Here is a 17332-nt window from a genome sequence, read left to right on the forward strand (position 1 = left end):
TGGGTTATAATAGGTGTAGGAAGGATCATGAGAGAACATGATGTAATAAGCAAATAATTGGAAATGAAGATATTTCGAAAGAAGTTTTTTTTGCAATTTTGCTTAAAAACAACTTAAACGATTATCCAAATTGTTGCAGATAATAGTCATTTTCTTTGAGCAGTGAAAACTTTTTTTTTTTTTTAATTGCTTCATTTGATTCCAAGTTAGAATTTCAAGGCATAAGTCAATTAAGAGGTCAAGAAGTCACAAACTCATTTTGCAATTATAAACCGAAAATAGCAATGTTTCCTCTCTTTACTTCTTTTATTAGCAACCACTTGCACATGGTGAAGGCATTCAGGGTGTTTGAGTGTTTTTTCCCCCCAGCTCACAGACAGAATCAGGCCATATATCCAATTGGGGATGTGGTACAACTGCAGGAGAAGTCAAAATGGAGCAGACTTTCCCGCTTGCCGCTCACGTGTAGCGGTTCAACGTGACTCAAGGAGGGCATGGTGCCAAAACAAAACGTTATGTAAGCGCTACACGAGAATGTGTGTCACATTTGGGGGCGAAGGGGAAATGGCCGCCATTGCTGAGATATTTGACCTATTTCTAATCCCTTCCGAAGGAGAAGTAGGGTTGCCAACAGAGTGCACGAGCAACAGTTTTGTAACGGGAGCACGCAGACTGAAACGGGGTTTTAGCATCATAAAAGCAGGGGAAGAAATCAGTATTTAAACTGTAACAGCCTCAATTCACGATAAAGTAGCACTAACTGCAGTTATAATACGATGTTTTGTCTTTTAGTGCATTTTGCTTTTTTTTCTGCACAAATTTTGCAGCACTTGAATGCAACCGTAGATTGTGTTGCGTTTAATTGTCGTAAGAATGTGTGCCAGCGGTGTTTACCTCCTGGCTGCGCTCCAACAATGACTGTTATGATGGCAACCACGTGACTCACTCCTGTAGTAGGACGTCCCCGCTGTCTTCACAGTCCGTTACAAACAAGTCGCAGATAAGGGGGGCGAGAAGGAGCGCTTTCAACGTGACGCTGTTTGTCTCCACGGAGCTGTCAGGGACACATTTTCATTCCTCTGTGCGGACTGTTCGCGGACGAAACGCTCGAGACGGGAAACTCAAAACTTTTGCAAACGTTTGATATATTGACGCTGATGGTAAGAGGGAAATGTCCTATTTTTCTTATCGTGGCTTTTGTCTGCATTCTTGTGTTGATTAATTTTAGATTTGGTCTTGGTTCATGTAAACAGATGTTTAATTAGGTTTTAGTGGGTTTTCCTAGCTTTGACAGTCGTTATTACGCATTTAAATGAGCCAATGCAACTGTTCATTAATCCTATTTTGTTGTTGACGCTTACCATGTGGCTGTTGTGTGTGTGTGCGTGTGTGCGTAACTTGAGTGCAAAGTGCTTTGACAAGATGCGGACTGTTTGTGTCGCATCTCATTGCCTCACATCCGCAGTGAATCTAACTGCGCCACGAAGTGTTTTTTGCACACGTAACGCAGCCTTTAAATTCACTTTCTGGTGTTGTTTTGTTCATTTTGAACCGTAGTAATTTTTCTTGAGGGGGTTACGGGTAAGATATTGAAAGTTTTCTCGGTGTTTTTAGTGCACAGTGGGGACACCGACCACAGCAACCCGATTTGCACGCCGCGCCCACTTCATTTTTTGACGCAAACAACTCGCACTAGGAGAGAGCAGACCTGTTGGGGAAAGAAAGCCATTATGATTTTGGTGGTGAAAGTGGTCTACCTAGTTACACTGTAGATGTCAAACTCTTACGCAACGCTTAGTGCCCCCCCCCCCCTCTACGGAGTGTTGTTGTTCTTCTGTCTTCAGGCTGATCTTGGATCTGATATGACATGTCGTCGTTTCTAAAAGTCCCTCTACACATTTATCTTTTCTGTGTTTTAACTTATCACGCTGGTGTAATGAATGGCCCCTGGATGCGACAATATGTTGTCCACAATTATTGGTATTTTTTGTAAACTCGAGGTTGTTGGGGCAGGGATGTGCCCCAACAATTAATTTAGTTCAGAAATTGGCACCTGTTTGCAACATTTAAGATCAAGAAAATACAACTTTTGAGACCTTGAATACTATGAGCAGCAGAACTAAACACCTCTCAACTCTGTAGTGGTTACTGCCCATCCCAGAAAACACACATCTTCTTGTTTTACTACACACACGCAGCTGATAAAGCGCTGAGGCCCAGAGAGTACAGTCAACAAGGGATGTGGTTTAGGATTAGAACCGTATCTCACTCGACATAGAGGTACTGCAGAATGGTTTACAGTAGAGCTGGAGAAGCATGGGAGATGATCAATTATCAGTGTAGTAAATCAATCCCAGAATTCAACAGTATAGCTCTAATTACATGTGGGTTTATGGGAAACATTCCCACATGGGCTTCTTTTTCCTCTGTGACCTGCTGACCTGAGCTGGCGATCTTTGACTGGCAGACGCCAGAGCAGGTGGAGAATCAGGTTCACTTTGATATGGCAGGGAATTTCATTGCAGATTTTATTTGGTGTTGGTTCAGTTACCTTTTGCTGCAGTAATTACTCAGTGGGTTAGGGCACACGTGTATTTGATCACATAAAAGAAAAAACACGAAAAAAAGCACCCAAGAGGGCAGTGTGCTGCCTGTGTGTTGCAAGTAAGTAATCTGTGCCAGTAAAAACCCAGATCACACCTCACTGGAACTCAGCAGGTCTAACGCTCGACCTCTGACCTCCCTCTAACACTCTGTGTTTGTTCTCCGACAGGGACGTGGCGATGGCCTCTCCATCAACACCAACAGCGGGACCGGCTACGGCGCCTCACCCAGAGCTCTCCCGCCTGGGGGGCGTTGAGGCCTTGAAGTTGAAGGTGGGGCCGGTGCGGAGGAACCTCTTCGGGCCCGTGGACCACCAGCAGCTGCAGCAGGACTTCCAGCGGCTGCTCTGTGCGAATGTGGAGGCGGCCAAGAAGCGCTGGAACTTCGATTTCCAGAGGGAAACGCCAGGAGAGGGCTCCGGCATCGAGTGGGAGGAGCTTGGGTACCAGGATGTGCCGGCGTTTTACCGCGGCCACACGGTTAGGCCCACGCGGCCGACGTCAGAGAGTCGGACGTCGTCTTCGTCGGGCGAGAGTTCCCCAGGGTACGGCAGCTCGTATGGATCCGGGGATGAGTACGTGGAGGTGACCACGAGGGGGTGCTACCGGATCCAACGGCACGCAAAACGCAAACAGTCTGCCATCACTGGTCAGTCCACCAAATATGATACATAAAGCAACATTTGAGTCAAACTTATTCTACAACACAGTTTTTAATTCTTCTATTAATCATAATGCTGAGACTGTAAGTGCTTTTCCTGACTTTAAACTGTCTTCTTTGAACTCTCCAGATTATTTCAAGGTGAAGAAGAGGAAGCTTCTGCATTACAAAGCATCTTCTTGGCAGTAAAAAAGCACAACTAGACCCAAGCGGAGGATCACTTAGTGCTCGACATCCCTCTACATGTCACCTCACACAGACATGTGTCGTATCATATGTATATATATGTAGCAATTTGTAAGTGACTGTCCACAAGCTCATTCAGCGTGAGCTCCTCTGACACCACATACCTTAAGTTTTCAGCACAAGGAAGCTACCATTTTTCAAGTTAATCTAGCTCAGTCTTTAGGAACGTTTTTTGTTGAGAGTTATACATTATATTATATATGTCCTATATACTGATTTCCCCAGCTGTTGACTATACTGTGAACTTATTTTGAATGCACTCTTGATAACAGAAAACAGGCTCTAGTTTTAAGAGGTTGATTTTCTTCTGAAGGGTCCTTGGATATTATTTGACTTCAGTCCTCAACCCTTTTTTTTTTTTTTTCCTCTCCCTCTTGCTAAAAGTCATAAGAGGTTTTGATTAGACGAGTTACTATTCCTGGCCCTCGCACCACACTTAGCCTTTAGTCTCACCCAGGGCTCAGATAGCACGAGTCAAGCCAGGGGTCGAACTCTCACCCAGGGCTCAAAATTTGGCAGCGCGCCTGTGATTAGGCTCCAGGGCAAAGGTCAACGGTGGAGGTTCAGCAATGAGGTAATGTGGTCGTATCTGTCCAACAGTGACTTTAATTCCTGTGAGACGATTTATTTATTATTCACGATGCTAGATCAAAAAAAATAATTAAATAAAAATAAATTTAGACAAGCAATGTGTAAAACAAGGTGTTTGTGGAAACCTGCGCCATTGCCCCCACATTCTGCTTTAGACTATAAGTCATAATAGGTCATCTACACTCCACCGTTGCTACTTAAAAATATTGGCCATCTATAATGAACACATTGACAACTAAAAATATACACACTGCAAATCATATTCCCTTTGTGCATTGCATTATTTGCCTAATGGGGCTCTAAAAATATACATATATTTTTTGGGCAACAGACCAGAACATACCTTATTTAGTTGTATATTTTGTCGGCTGTTTGCTTGTAATAATGTAGCATTTTTCCACTGTTCATGTAACGTCCACCTCGTATAGGTGATAAATACGCCTTTTTTTCCCCCATGAAGGGACTGAAGTGTTTTATCACTGTGTTGCAGCTCAAAGGAATCCAAACCTCTTGGTTCCATTTTGTCTTTTTTTATTTGAAGAATTGAGCTGCTTCCCTTTCTCTGTCTCCATAGCGTTCTATAAGTGTTTGTGCATATATGCATACATTTGTTTGTGTATGAATGTGTTGGTTTGGTGTTTTATCTTGAGGTTTTTCACGGGTTGCAACAGTTGCGGCAGCAAACTCCGTTGAACCAAAGAGAAATTGCTGTGCCATTAAATCAGACCGTTTGAGTGGTCAGTGAGGGTCGCAGAAGGCCTCAACCAAGTCAAGATATTCAAATATATAGTGTTAACGTGCCACAGCTGCCCAACTTACAGTTTTGGTGACTCCAATAGGATGTGCCTGCTTCTTATCCCTGCGTACAGTCGTTCTAATTTGTATATGGATAAAAAGCCATAACCTGGATTAATCCACTCTTACTACCTCATCAAGTGATTCAAGTTCCGTTCAAGTTAGATGCAAAATAACAAAACCAATGGAGGTTGTTTGCTTCCACAGACGAAAGAGAGACAGAAACGAGGGGGGGGGGGGGGGGGGGGGGTCTCTCCTAATTTTGTTGTGGTAAAAACTGTCGAGGTTCAGCGCTAGGGTGTCGAGTTTCACATCAGGTAAAAGAGTCAGTGTGTCAGAGCGGGGCCCAGCTCAGAGGAAACGGCCTTTTGTTGTCGTCTCTGCCTCACTTTGCTTCCCCATGATTAGACAGAGCTAAAAAGGGACAAACTTCAATAAGGGAACATTCACCAGAAAGTGTCTCAGATCAAAAGGATTTCTCCAGCCAGACACACTTTTGTCTGCTCAAGTCTCTCAGTCTCTCTTTCACCAAACCAAGCGCCCGAATCTCAGTAATAATCAGCATGAAAGGTGTCGTTCATAATGATGTTATTCTTTCATGGCTCAACGAGGCGATATTTTGAAGTTTCTTAAAATAGCAAACATGGGATTACTTGTTTTTTGTGAACTTATCTGTGTGTGTGTGTGTGTGTGAGAGTAAATATGTGTGTGTGTTCACCTATCTTCTCAAACAAAACTTTCAATGTCTATGTTAACTTATTTTGAGTTTGTATCATTTGTTCTGTAGGGAAATCATTTTAAAGTCCCTATGTTTTTTGGTATAACTACTAATTTTGTTATTTCCGAAACTATATCTTTGCACTACTTTTAACATTTGACAAGAGAACTATTTTTTTATGGTAATCTTAAAAAAAATAAAAAAATAAAAAAAGGAATACTCGCTGAGAAACTGAGACAAAGATTGGATTTTTTTAAATTAATAAAACATTTTTTCCCCCTCAAATCACACTTTGTCACTGTTACAAACAGTTTCGAAATGTTTTGTAGCTTGTTAGTCTTCCTCAAGTCCGTAAGGTGGGAAAACTAAAATGATAAATATAAAGATTGATCCGTTAGGGTCTCACTGCACCCAAGCAAACTTCGCTTTCTTAAATCACCCGTCGCAGCTATATTTAAGTGTAGCGTGTTGTTGTTGTAACTTTGTATATGCATGAATGTATGATACTCTTTGTACAACATTTGTAATTATTTTATTGTAATTTAATGCTGGTGTATGTACCCTTACAACATGTAAGAAGTGGATATGTTTGGGATGAGAATCGTATCCCTTTTGATATTTGTAAAGAAAATATATTTCTGGGTTGTCGGTGCGCTGTTGATTGCCTTTCATATTGTTGATTTCTTATAGCGTGCTCAAAATAATAAAATGAATGAATAAGATTGATACAAACAACAAAATATTGGTCTGAAGTTTTGTTTCCACTCTGTTTTGAAGTGTTTGAAGTGAAGTGTGTGCGAGCATGGATGTATTAGGAGAAGCAGTGAAAGCTTGAAATGTAAGGTTTCTTATTAACAGCACCCCCTGGTGGTTAAAGGTAACACTGCACACAAAGTCAAACATTTGGCAATAGTTTGTCTTAAAGCAACTTAGAAGCTATAATAAAAGAAAGTTCAGAAAAGAAACACTAGTTACATGACCAAAATAGTTTTAAAAAAAAACAACAATGTAACCTATACCATTACTGTCTTATCTCAAATATTCTGTCGATAACCCAGTGTGCAAAATGTACCTTGCATTTATTTAAAATGAAAATTTCCATTGACATTAGTTAAAACTGAAAAAGTTCACATGAATAAAAATAAAACAACAGATATACCACAGATAGTGTTACAAATTCCACACACATTTCAATTTATATTCTTTTACACTTGGCAAGTTCAGAGACGTCAGAGGGACAGGTCTCATTGTTCAGCTCCATTGCTCCTAGTTTAGCATAAGGAACACGCCTCGTTAAAAGTGATGAAGATGATACAAAAATGCCCAGATGTTACAGATGTTAAAAGCACTTTAAACGGTGCGAATTATCTGTTGCGTCTGGAAAATCAGTGTCTTTCTTACTGATTTTAACCGAGACAATCCTCCCCAAATTGTTGTGTGGTTACTGACCACAGTGTCTCGTAAAGTAGACAACCTTCCCAAATATAAACTAGCACATAGTTGGTGTTATAGGAGGTTTATTTTATTGATATTGTAAGAGTGTTTTACCTTCATTGGCCTTTAAAACATAAAAACAATGATTCGCAGTCAAGTTCCCCAAAACAAACGTGCAAATGTGCAGCTTCTGCTACAAACAGGCAAAAAATGTCTCTTCCGCAATGTCAGTATGTATTTTACACTTTAATGTGTGATAGGGAAGCTACACTTTAAACTCAATGTGTGAAATAAGACAATGGTAGATTTGACTCATCGTGTTTGTGTGTGTGAGGGTTTTCACACACTGCTTGTGACTTAAGACACTTAAACTGAAAAAAGGAATGAGCGTATATAAATCTGTGACAGAATTGAGAGAACCAGTCCCCGTACACACAATATAGTTTCTAACCCTGATTGCGCAAAACTGTAAACAAGAGAAATCAAGTGGCTGTGATGAGAAAGTTTCCGAAAAACCCAGCTAACACCCGAGTGGTTCAGTAAAATCATCCAGACTTTGCCTAATTACCATACTACAGTGCAATGCTCATTATCTCGACCACAAGCAACAAAAATATCATACATATCTACAACAGCTGACAACACATTTCTACATTAAAATTATAATTCACATTCTTTAGGCGATCCTGACCCCCAATTCATCTCAGAGGGCCTGATCTTTAAGTTAAGAACCCGTGATTTAAAAAAGGCAAAACGCAATCTACATTTTAAAAATTTAAATCATAAACTATATACAATAGTACATTCCGTGATGGCCCGGCAAGGCCTGAATCCACAGACTGGACAGCTTCCTTTAAAAGCCTTTTTCAAACAGGCACTTCAATACAACCTCTCAATCCTTGAAGTCACACTAAAAGAAATGTGCATTTACATTTTTAGGCTTTCAGCGTCTCCAGTGTTGTGCTCAGAGACTCTCTGCTTGCTCACATGGGTGTTAATAGACAAACACCGGTGGTTGTGGGAAATAAAGTGGCGTCTCTCTTAACTCCGGGTCACCTTAATCATTGTGGCAGTGAGGAACCTCATCCCACGAATCTTTCCACCTCCTGAAACTCACCTAAAAAGCAGCTGTTTGTGAGCGGCCCTGCTGTGCCGTCACTGATAAGAGGAGGAACATTATGGCTGGCAGATGTTTGACGCTTTCATAGCTGGCGTCGCAGCGCTTGTCTGTCTCTCCACATGGCACGCACCTCTTTGAGGAGCAAAGGAGTGATGAACACAATGCTGCCCCCTGTCTGTAGCATAAGAAGACATGGAGCTGAGTTACACAAGGGCTGTGTTGATTACACTAATGTTACACAATAACATGCTGCGGTGTTGCTGTGGCTAAGGACACACTAATGCTTCCACCAGTGCACAAACAAGTGGTGATAAAAAAAATAAGCACAGCAAAAACATGGGGTTAACAGCCAGAAATTTAAATTTACTTTAAACACACGCAAAACATACTTCATACATTAATATACTTAGAGTAATTAATGACAATGTATTGTAAAAATAAACAACTTTGAGACATTTTGGCTAGGCATTACTAATTACAACAACGATGGGTCTGTTCCTCAACGACACATATGAGCTACACCTGTGCTTTCCCTTATTATGCCTTCTTACAAACATTTTTAATTTTTTTCAATCGTTTTGGCCATGTTAATTTACATGGCATAAATTTAGGCATGGGTGGAACATTTTGGAAGTTTAAACATAGCTCCTATAATAAGTTTATGACAAACTGTGTAGACACAGATTCTCAGACCCTGAAGGACTAAATGTCACCATTAAAACCACAATGTTTGTCTGTCACTCTAATATATCAAGCTTTCAATCTAGAGCCCTGAGCCATTTTCCCGTGTTTGCTCAATGGGGTAAAATACATGCTATTTTCCTGGTTTCCTGGACAAAAAATAAAACGGCAGACACCTCCGTCCTCTCAGGACATCAGAGCGATTTTTTTTTTAAAGTGAGGTAAAAAGGTTTTAAAAAGGCCTGATGTGGTTTCTTACCATGACGATGAAAAAGTAGAAGACACACATCCAGCCCAGCTTGCTCTCAATCAGGGACACCAGGTACTAGAAGATGACAGAGTCAGCATAATTCAAATGTCAATCCGAGGGTGTGACTGCAGGTGTGATTGATAAAGAGCCATGTGTATTAAATGAAGTTGAGCCGCACAACGAGAGTGTCTTAACAAGCCACGACAAGATGATCGATGCTTTCTGATAGCTGAACAAAGAGAGGCTGACCACGGTAAAGCACATGCACACAGAGCTACACGTATCAATGTTAACTGGGGAGATCCATCAAGAACCCTCTTTTATGTCCTTTATTCTGTAGTTTAATCTCGCCTCTTCCTGCTGTTTGAATACATTTGTTTGTATAGTGAACAGACTTCCTCGTGAAATGTCTGTGTTTTTGATCACCTGTCCGATGGCAGCTCCTATACTTCCAGTTCCGTCCACTATGCCAGTGACGGTGGCCAAGGCCTCCTGACTGCCCCTCAGAGCCTCCTGTCTGCCGAGGTCAGCAGATATGGCTGAGCTGATCATATTAGATGGACCGCCAATGAAGAATCCAGTGGTGGCTAACAGCGCACTGTTTATCACTTGGTCGTTAGGGGAGTCTGAGAAGGATGGAGAGAGAGAGAGAGTTGGAGTCGTACTGTGGCCAACACTGACTTTCACCAACCTTATATTTTGAACTTTTGGTAGATTGTTGCTGATTGATTTCCTGTTGAAGGATTAATGAACTAATCTTAAAGTCTGTACTCACTGCTGTATCCCACCAGGGCTCCCATCGCTAGCGCCAGGCTAATGGCCAACACTGGAGCTCTCTTCCCCATGCAGTCAGAAATCAAACCCTGAACTGTCCCTCCTGACACAAAGACACAAAATGACAGAGACGCAGTGAGAAAAGAGGATGTTTATGTACAGGAGGAGAAATGTGTTATATATTTACTAAACTGTAATTGACCTGTACAATTATAAATAAGATTAGAAAACATTGTAATACGGTATACTAGTACTTTGACAATAAAATAATAAATCCAAAATGCACTTAAATAAAATACTTTAATTAGCATCATCTTTAAATAGTTGGGTGGGGCTTATTGTCTGTCTTTTTGCTACTACCAATGAACTTTCCACAACTCAAATTTCAATGAGACTACGATTAAATAAAAGGATAAATTCACATGCCACTCACCGATAATTCCTCCAACATCGTACCACACAGACAGGCGGTCGGCCTCGGCTTCCTTCCAGCCAAAGTTGTTGCTCAGGTAGAAAGGAAGCCAGAAGAAGAAGGAGTAGTTGACCAGCTTCAGACACGCATAAGCCAGTGAATACTGCAGTAGAAGTAGACACAGAGTCAACATGTGTCGTATCATTTAATCTCCATTTGTTTAAAAGCCCTTTGTAAATGAATACGTCTCGACTTGTTGGAGCTGCGCACTCACAGGAAGCACCCCAGGCAGGCAGAACGCCTGGCAGAAGCTGATGGCTCGAGGAGTCTCTGCCAGAGGTTCGTCCACCACCACCGCCTCCACCACCACCTCCTCCTCCTCCTCATCACTCATCAAAGGCCTGTGGCTGTCCGAGTCCGTCTCCACCGCGCTCAGTCCGGTCTCTGAGTCCGAGCTCAAACCTGACACACAAAATCACACATTCAATCACAGATCCAATCAATTTAGGCAATCAGGACACCAACTTGTTTCTATTTCGAGCAGAGTTCAAGCTCAAAATGGCGTCCGTGGGAATGGGGTCAATCTAAAGTGAACAGAGAGTTGAGTGGTCCAGTTGATAAAACGACACACTTTTTTTTCTAACATGTTCGTTGCAGTCCTTACCGACTTCTTTTGGAGAGGTAAGCAGGCCAAAGAAGATCACGATCCCACCGGCAAACTGGACCACTGATGTCACCAGAAAGGCATACTGCACACAACCACATCATGTTAGCATTTAGCTGCTGAGAAAATGATAGTGAAAGGTCTCAATAAATGTGTGTGTGTGTGTGTGTGTTTCTTACCTCGTATCCATACTTGAGCACGCTAGAAGCCAGGAAGGCCCCCAGGATGTTGCCTACAGAGGCACAAGCACTCCACAGGCCAAACACAAAGCCCCGGCTGGAAGACAGCATCATGAAAAGAAAGATGTACGTCAATATTGTTCCTATTCTTAAAAATATCCTACTAAACACAACAGCTCAGTCACATGCTATTTTCATATTCAGCAAATTACGTTCCCAAGTCCTGCCACTGAGGAAAAACAGAGTCTCAATAGCGTCTATGTTTTGGCAGCAGCGCCACTGAATGGATGTCATTGTGAATGGTTCCGAGTGTGGTGGGTGTGTCATCATAAGGCTCCACTTGACAAGACACCAACTCGACTAAATATTTCTAGCAGCGTCAGATAAATGCAGGTTTTTGTTGTAAACGGAGAAAAGTCACGCACCCTTGCTTGCCAAACCAGTTGCCCATGACGGCCACAACGCAGGGCCAGACGGCCGACTGCAGCAGGCCGTTCACCACCCACAGGCCGCAGTACAGAAAGATGTTGTAGATGTGGAGCCATTCGGTGAGCGTGCCAAAAGCAAACTCCTACAAAACACACAGACGGCTACAGTTGTATTCCAAAATATCATACAAATACAGTGTATTGGGAGCAAATGTTTGCTGCTCTTTAATATTCAATTAAGAAACCGTCCATCAATAGCATGCACAGCCTGACACTAACAAAAGCACCCCATCGAGGTCTACACACAGATGAACACAAGCTCTATGCATACTCACCACTGCAGCAGAGCCACACAGGCCGAAGCAGAGCACGTAGCGCAGGTTCACTCTGTCTCCAATCACGCCGCTCAGATACAGACCCTGTGTAGGCGGGACCAACGGGAAGTGACTCAAATGACAGAGAAGTTGACAACTGCACACAGAAAGCCCCGTTGAGTACTCACCACTGCATACGAGAAGAGGAAGATGGAGTCCAGAGCTCCCAAGAACAGAGTGGCCTGCTTTTCATCTGCAAACATATGATGGTCCTCCCATGTCTGCGACAGGCGAGAGAAAGCACAGATATGTACAGTGGGGAAAAAAAGTATTTAGTCAGCCACCAATTGTGCAAGTTCTCCCACTTAAAAAGATGAGAGAGGCCTGTAATTTTCATCATAGGTACACTTCAACTATGAGAGACAGAATGGGGGGAAAGAATCCAGGAAATCACATTGTAGGATTTTTAATGAATTAATTGGTAAATTCCTCTGTAAAATAAGTATTTGGTCACCTACAAACAAACAAGATTTCTGGCTTTCACAGACCTGTAACTTCTTCTTTAAGAGGCTCCTCTGTCCTCCACTCGTTACCTGTATTAATGGCACCTCTTTGAACTCGTTATCAGTATAAAAGACACCTGTCCACAACCTCAAACAGTCACACTCCAAACTCCACTATGGCCAAGACCAAAGAGCTGTCAAAGGACACCAGAAACAAAATTGTAGACCTGCACCAGGCTGGGAAGACTGAATCTGCAATAGGTAAGCAGCTTGGTGTAAAGAAATCAACTGTGGGAGCAATTATTAGAAAATGGAAGACATACAAGACCACTGATAATGTCCCTCGATCTGGGGCTCCATGCAAGATCTCACCCCGTGGGGTCAAAATGATCACAAGAACGGTGAGCAAAAATCCCAGAACCACACGGGGGGACCTAGTGAATGACCTGCAGAGAGCTGGGACCAAAGTAACAAAGGCTACCATCAGTAACACACTACGCCGCCAGGGACTCAAATCCTGCAGTGCCAGACGTGTCCCCCTGCTCAAGCCAGTACATGTCCAGGCCCATCTGAAGTTTGCTAGAGAGCATTTGGATGATCCAGAAGAGGATTGGGAGAATGTCATATGGTCAGATGAAACCAAAATAGAACTTTTTGGTAAAAACTCAACTAGTCGTGTTTGGAGGAGAAAGAATGCTGAGTTGCATCCAAAGAACACCATACCTACTGTGAAGCATGGGGGTGGAAACATCATGTTTTGGGGCTGTTTTTCTGCAAAGGGACCAGGACGACTGATCCGTGTAAAGGAAAGAATGAATGGGGCCATGTATCGTGAGATTTTGAGTGAAAACCTCCTTCCATCAGCAAGGGCATTGAAGATGAAACGTGGCTGGGTCTTTCAGCATGACAATGATCCCAAACACACCGCCCGGGCAATGAAGGAGTGGCTTCGTAAGAAGCATTTCAAGGTCCTGGAGTGGCCTAGCCAGTCTCCAGATCTCAACCCCATAGAAAATCTTTGGAGGGAGGTGAAAGTCCGTGTTGCCCAGCGACAGCCCCAAAACATCACTGCTCTAGAGGCGATCTGCATGGAGGAATGGGCCAAAATACCAGCAACAGTGTGTGAAAACCTTGTGAAGACTTACAGAAAACATTTGACCTCTGTCATTGCCAACAAAGGGTATATAACAAAGTATTGAGATGAACTTTTGTTATTGACCAAATACTTATTTTCCACCATAATCTGCAAATAAATTCTTTAAAAATCAGACAATGTGATTTTCTGGTTTTTTTTTTTTGTTTTGTTTGTCTCTCATAGTTGAGGTGTACCTATGATGAAAATTACAAGCCTCTCTCATCTTTTTAAGAGGGAGAACTTGCACAATTGGTGGCTGACTAAATACTTTTTTCCCCCACTGTATGTGCAGTTGTATCAACAATAGGGAGTTTAAATGTTACAGGTTCATCGTTCTGCTGTACCTCGCCGGGAGAGAAAGCTGGTGCGCTGCCATTCTGGACAGATGGCGTCCACTGGGCCGAGATGCTGACTTTCACATTGCTGAAAGTCTTCCTGGACGCATGCAGCAGCACATAGCTGGAGAGACAGAAGACAGTTGTATTCAGCAAGTTGAGGCAACGGGAGATTTATCTAAACCATAGAAAGAACAGGTCATACCGACGATGGAGGGGATGCTCAACACTTTGTTAAAGTTCTGTTCATTAGTTTAACCGCAAATGTTTAGAAAAGGGGCAATTATGTACATTATAATACCATAACACTTGAAGTATTAATAGTATTTTAAAGGATCTACATAGTTGTCTTGGGCTACTTAAGGTCACATACGGCAGGCATTAAAGATTAAATTCCAGAGAAGAGTTTCAATTCTGCTGAAAGAATTTACAAGAAACACTTTAATGCATGTTTATCAACAAAAACAGGAAATGGCTGAAACCCCAAATTTTCTGCTGAACAGCAGTTTTCACCGTGTACTACTTCCTGCTGCAGACGGCACTTTGCTTTTGCTCCCGATAAGAGTTTTGACATTGCCAAATATGGTGTGATACCACATCGACTGTACTTAAAGATTAAGAAAAACAAACACATGGCATGAAAAGATTCATATCCTTCTCTGTTCAACGCTGCATCACATTTCCCATTTACAGGGTTTGAACAAGTAGACAATTAAAAGACCGATCCAAACATGTTCATCTCCAAATAATTTACAAAATGCATGTTTTTCCTTTTTTTCCCTCTTCTGATTACCCCCCCCCCCCAAATTAGAAAATATTACAATTAATTTTCACTGCTTTTTGAGACCTTTGAGAGCCCAACTCAGTCTATTGGAAATCTAATCAAATACTTATTGTCCATGTTATCTTGACCTCGTCTGACCTGGGACCGTGTAACCTTGCCCCAGAAACCTTTCACCTAAATGTACAGCTCACGTCCATTCACACTCAACTCTTTCCAATAAATATGCAATAAAACAACACAAAAGCCTTAAAGAAAGTCCTACTGAACAGGTCACTGTAGCCCTGAATGGGTCTCCAGTTACTCTGAGGACATGTCTGGCATCACAGGGGACATCTAGAAACAAACATTTACAGTGCAGTGGCGCCAGGTTAGAGGAAGACCTTTACGATGACCTGGATTACCTAAAGAAGGTGAGGAGGAAGACAACCAGATGATGATGAGTGTACTGTGACAGGTAGCCACAGCACGAGGGAGGCATCACAGGGGCGGCCGGAGAGAGGAAGAGGAGGTGGAGGACGAGAAAAGGAAGCCTTCAGGGGGAACACCAAAAGGACAAGGAGGGGGGGGTCCAGCTATAGTGTCCCACTATGTCAGACGGGACAAGCACATCACTAAGGGGAACAACAAAGAAAAGAAGGGGTTGGAAACCAAAGTTAAAATGCTTAACTGCACTAATGTGTATTATTGATATTAGGACAATATTGGACCAATTGCAGAAACATATTATTAGTCCTTTGGTGAGTGAGTGAGGGCACAAAACAACTCCATTGTTTATGTACCAGAGAAAATTAAAAAGGGCATGCATGCAAGGACCACATACATAGAAACCCCTGTTAGACCACCTTTGTCCCCGTTTAGGACCACCACAAATCCCAGGTTTAAAGCTCACCACGCAGTGCTATTCCCAAAGTTCCCGTGTGCAGCATTTGAGTTCACTCAAGATTGCGGTGACCAGGAGACGAATATTATTTTACCTGATTATACCAGTCCTGGAATAATCCTGTACTACAAGAGGCAACACTAGCTTGTAGAACTTATTTATCCCCTTTGGGCTAAAAGAGCAGTCTGAATAGATGCATCTGGTCTGAATGCTGGGTTGTGCGCTGGCCCCCACAGGTATCAATGAGCCCAGTGTGTGCTGACTGCCTCTGAAACCACTACACCTCTCCCACCAGCCCGTTCAGCTGTAGCGATGCATCGCCTTGTGTTGTTTGCACAAGACTCAACTTGAGTACTGATCCAAACTGGCACACTGACTGAATGTCTGGGACTTATAGTGGAAACACTGATATGTATTTTTACACTGACAAAGAAACTGTATTTAATGTGGATCGGTTGAGGCGTTATTTTGGGGGCCCAGAGGCCAACATGTGAACCATTCATCTAAGAAACACTTTTATGAAAGTCAATTGCCTCCCTTTCATTTCCTTGATAAATCATTTCCTAACGAGACAATGTTTTTTTCACATGATTGTCACCCCACCCATGACATCCTGGCTGTTATTTAGGAGAGTAAAGCACTCATGTGTAGTAAAGGTGTCCTATGAGTAAGTCAAGCCACTTCAGTGGGACAGATCCTGCATTGAGAATGGTACTTGGGGTAAAGGTTTGCAAGAATAATCAGGGAAATGTACTAAAAGTATTACATAATCGATTATTTGTCTTCAGGGCTTTCTGTTGGAAAACCCTTTAGGTTCAGGCAACACACCTACTTAGTTAGGTTTAAGAAAATATCAGGATCTGGGTTAGAATGAACCCTTTCTGGCAGGAAGCCCTGAAGGTTAAACTTCTCCCACGTGCCAAAAGTCCTTGTAAGACAACTCCCATAAGGTAAATAGTATTTCTCTGTAACGTTTAGGTTGTCTTGTAAACATTTTCTAAAACCTGCAGGTACACTAAAGGTAGCCGACATGTGGGACACTGCACAAACAGCAAACTTACATAGAAAATGTAAGCAGCACGTCCCTTTTTACGTCTACAGGACGCAATCAATGTTTTGTAGATTACAGAACAAACGGGCTCTAGATTGTGCCTCTCGTGTCACGTTAATCTTTTCACGTCACGTTTTCTTTTTTGACTTTTGTGTTCAAAGACACGGATTAAATTCTTCGTAGAGGAACAACTCATCTTTTGTTCACAATACGCCCATGGATATGTAGTCATTTTAATTAATGTGTTGTTCTTATGGGGAGCAAATAGCCACTTAGTTCATGTCCATCTCTGCCTCGGTGGGTGACATGGCACACGTCGTTAGCTAGTTATCACTTGGTGACAGGAGCCTCTAATGTTACCTGGCGTTACAAAGCAAGTTCCGGGTTCATTCCACCTAAAAGTCAAAACAGACGTTTACAAATAAACAGCTGTCAGTCACAGTTTTAAACTCTTAACCAACAAACAAAAACCGAAGCGTTTTCTTACCTGTCTGCTCATGTAAGCGTCAGCTGGCTTGTTCTCGGTGTGTTTACTGTGATTCCTTCTTCCCTCTTCTTCTTCTTCTTCTTCTTCTTCTTCTTCTTCTTCTTCTCTGAGCTTTTGCAGCAGTTGTCATGCACGATGTCGCATTACTGCCACACCGTGGACTCCCGTGTCACGGACGTCGCTGCGCGCAGAGCACAGCGGCACGCTGCTGCCGCCAGCAGGACAGGAGTGGAATGACAGGTATAAGGAACTGAGCAGACAGCTGTTGAGCTGTCACCTGCCACTGT

The 17332-nt window shown here is 42.5% G+C and overlaps 2 protein-coding genes across 4 annotated transcripts; one reads left to right on the plus strand and one right to left on the minus strand.

Annotated features, from left to right (window-relative positions):
- Window positions 1-977: 977 nt before the first annotated feature.
- Window positions 978-6354, plus strand: cdkn1d (cyclin-dependent kinase inhibitor 1D). Its single transcript, XM_068716859.1, has 3 exons — window positions 978-1160; window positions 2774-3252; window positions 3395-6354. Exons 2-3 carry the CDS (start codon window positions 2784-2786, stop codon window positions 3451-3453), a joined length of 528 nt encoding a protein of 175 aa, XP_068572960.1. The 5' UTR covers window positions 978-1160; window positions 2774-2783; the 3' UTR covers window positions 3454-6354.
- Window positions 6355-6676: 322 nt separating this feature from the next.
- slc37a3 (solute carrier family 37 member 3) lies at window positions 6677-17132 on the minus strand. Of its 3 annotated transcripts, XM_068716856.1 has the most exons (15): window positions 17046-17132; window positions 16919-16953; window positions 15029-15238; window positions 13853-13967; window positions 12059-12151; window positions 11892-11975; window positions 11554-11699; window positions 11129-11225; window positions 10950-11034; window positions 10560-10747; window positions 10307-10448; window positions 9875-9976; window positions 9526-9725; window positions 9109-9174; window positions 6677-8343 (listed from the first exon to the last, which is right to left on the minus strand). In XM_068716856.1, the coding sequence occupies exons 3-15, from the start codon at window positions 15103-15105 to the stop codon at window positions 8251-8253; spliced, it is 1488 nt and encodes a 495-aa protein (XP_068572957.1). In that variant the 5' UTR covers window positions 15106-15238; window positions 16919-16953; window positions 17046-17132; the 3' UTR covers window positions 6677-8250. The 3 variants fall into 3 exon arrangements, with proteins under 3 accessions (XP_068572957.1, XP_068572958.1, XP_068572959.1); XM_068716857.1 differs by lacking the exon at window positions 16919-16953; XM_068716858.1 differs by lacking the exon at window positions 15029-15238.
- Window positions 17133-17332: the final 200 nt, after the last annotated feature.

This window comes from Cebidichthys violaceus, unplaced genomic scaffold (genome assembly GCF_023349555.1).
Source record: "Cebidichthys violaceus isolate CVI_PGR_0920_01 unplaced genomic scaffold, fCebVio1.0.p SCAF_21, whole genome shotgun sequence".
NCBI classification, from domain to species: Eukaryota; Metazoa; Chordata; class Actinopteri; order Perciformes; family Stichaeidae; genus Cebidichthys; species Cebidichthys violaceus.